The sequence below is a fragment of the Bombina bombina genome, chromosome 3 (assembly GCF_027579735.1).
Source record: "Bombina bombina isolate aBomBom1 chromosome 3, aBomBom1.pri, whole genome shotgun sequence".
Taxonomy (NCBI): domain Eukaryota; kingdom Metazoa; phylum Chordata; class Amphibia; order Anura; family Bombinatoridae; genus Bombina; species Bombina bombina.
Window position 1 is genome coordinate 1,277,825,138 of NC_069501.1, and position 2,216 is coordinate 1,277,827,353.

The 2,216-nt window shown below is 42.0% G+C and overlaps 1 protein-coding gene across 1 annotated transcript; it reads right to left on the reverse strand.

Annotated features, from left to right (window-relative positions):
- Positions 1-271: 271 nt before the first annotated feature.
- On the reverse strand, positions 272-1,566 carry LOC128654740 (zinc finger protein 583-like; the record flags this gene model as incomplete). Its single annotated transcript, XM_053708836.1, has 1 exon — positions 272-1,566. A coding segment is annotated over one exon (960 nt), but the record flags the coding sequence as incomplete, so codon positions are not given.
- Between the last annotated feature and the right edge of the window lie 650 nt (positions 1,567-2,216).

A 2,216-nucleotide genomic window follows, 5' to 3' on the forward strand; every position in this document is an offset into this window, starting at 1 on the left:
CAGCACCCCCTCATTAGAGCTGCTGAAAACACTTCTATATGGGTGTGTAAAAGTGCTACACAATTCATCCATTTACCCATAAAGCACTTGTTTGGTCTAAAAAAACCTCCAGTCTACACAGAGTTATCTCTGTAAATGAAGTATGTTTGTTATATCATTTAGAACAATTTGCACAAATAGGAAACACAAACCCTGAGGCTTAAGTACATAGTAACATTAAAGAGAGATGAAACCCCAACGTTCTCGTTCATGATTCAGACAGAGCATACCATTTTTAACATGTTTCCAATTTACTTTTATTATGAAATTGTGGGTTTTTGAGCTCATGGTATTCTTTGTTTGAAGAGGATACGTAGGTAGGTGGTGTGCAGAGCACTGTACAGCATGAAAACACTGCTGCTATATCGTGCTACAGGTACGTGCACACTTCTTAACCTACCTACCTGCTTTCAAACAAACAATACCAAGAGAGTAAAGTATGAGTAATAAATTAAATTGGAATGTTTGTTTTTTTTAAATGATTTTACACTCTGAGCTATAAAATAAAATGTTTGGATTCCTTGTTCCTTTAAAATGCTCCCAGTGAATGCCCAGAGAATTAGACATCTATGGGACCGTCACTGTACCAAGCTCTGTCTCTTGGTTATAGTTTCTGTGACTTCTCTCATGTCGGACTAAAGCTGAGCTGGAGCAGAAGCTGCGGTCACAGAGCTGGCAGGAGAACGGACGCTCTCCCGTGTGAGTCCTCAGATGGATGATCAGACTGGTCTTCTGAGAGAAGCCCTTAGTGCAAACCTCACATTTAAATGGCTGCTCCCCGCTGTGAGTCCTCTGGTGCCGGTAAAGGACGGAGCTGCACGAAAAGCTCTTGTTGCACTGGGGACACACGAAGGGACGCTCCCCGGTGTGCGACCTCTGGTGGCGCACAAGGAAGTAGTTGCAGCTGAACGTACGGCCGCAGTCCCTGCACTTATATCGCTGCTCCCCTGTGTGGCCTGCCAGGTGCTGCCTTAGCTCATTAGAACTTGTGAAATTTTTATGGCAGACACCACATTTGTGTAAGAGAGAGAGCTGCTTTTTGCTTGCATTAGTTGAGCCATTTGCTGGTTGAGGGCTGCAGTAAAAGTTCTGATGGCGCTGAAGAGTAGACCTGTGTTTAAAACGTTTGCCACACTCAAAGCAGGTAAAACTGCGCCCCAGAGCATGAATCTTTTGATGAGCAGTAAGTAGTGATTGTGACTGGAATGTCTTGCCGCAGTCAGGGCATATAAAGCCACTGTCTTCTTGTTCTGGTGGTGGAGTTTTGCCAAATATGTCTCTAGGTTCATGTCCTGTTACAGATGCCACCTCTTTGTTTGCACAGTCTCTTTCTAAACTCTTATTAAGGACACCTACATATTCCCTCAGTACATCTGGACAGAAACCCTCAGCCTTCCAGAGCTGCTCCTCAGCACACAATGAATTACTCTCTATACATTTTTTACTTTCGGATTCCACTTCCGCAGGACTTTTTCCAGACTGATCCTTTTTTGTTTCTTTATAGGAAGTATCCTGCCCTGTATTGAATAGAAGACAATACCATGTGAGATCAATGAAATGTTATGTCATCAAAACCCTTTCACAATAGTACAGTTAACACAATAAACACTAATACTAGGATCTATACGGCAAGTGGATTAAAAGTGGTTTACGTTTATTGTAGGAATTATTCTCAGACACATACAAATGGCTGCATGAGTCAGAACCATCATATATATGGGTCAGGACTACATCTGACATTATCTATACTGCATACTCTATAATGTTTATGTAGAAGATGCACGGGCAGAAAAAAAGAAGGAAAAAGTATGAAAAGAAAAAGATAACCATCTTCATGACGTAGAAAGAGAGAGAGAGAGAAGAGATGAGAGAGAGAGAACATAAAAAGGAAATTTATGCTTACCTGCTAAATTTATTTCTTTTACGATATGACGAGTCCACAGATTTCATCCTTACTTATGGGATTACGCCTCCTGGTCAGCAGGAGGAGGCAAAGAGCACCACAGCAGAGCTGTATATATAGCTCCTCCCTTCCCTCCCACTCCAGTCATTCGACCAAAGTTAGGAAGAGAAAGGAAAAGCCAAGGTGCAGAGGTGTCTGTAGTTTAACAAAAATAAATACCTGTCTTATAAATGACAGGGTGGGCCGTGGACTCGTCATATCGTAAAAGAAATTT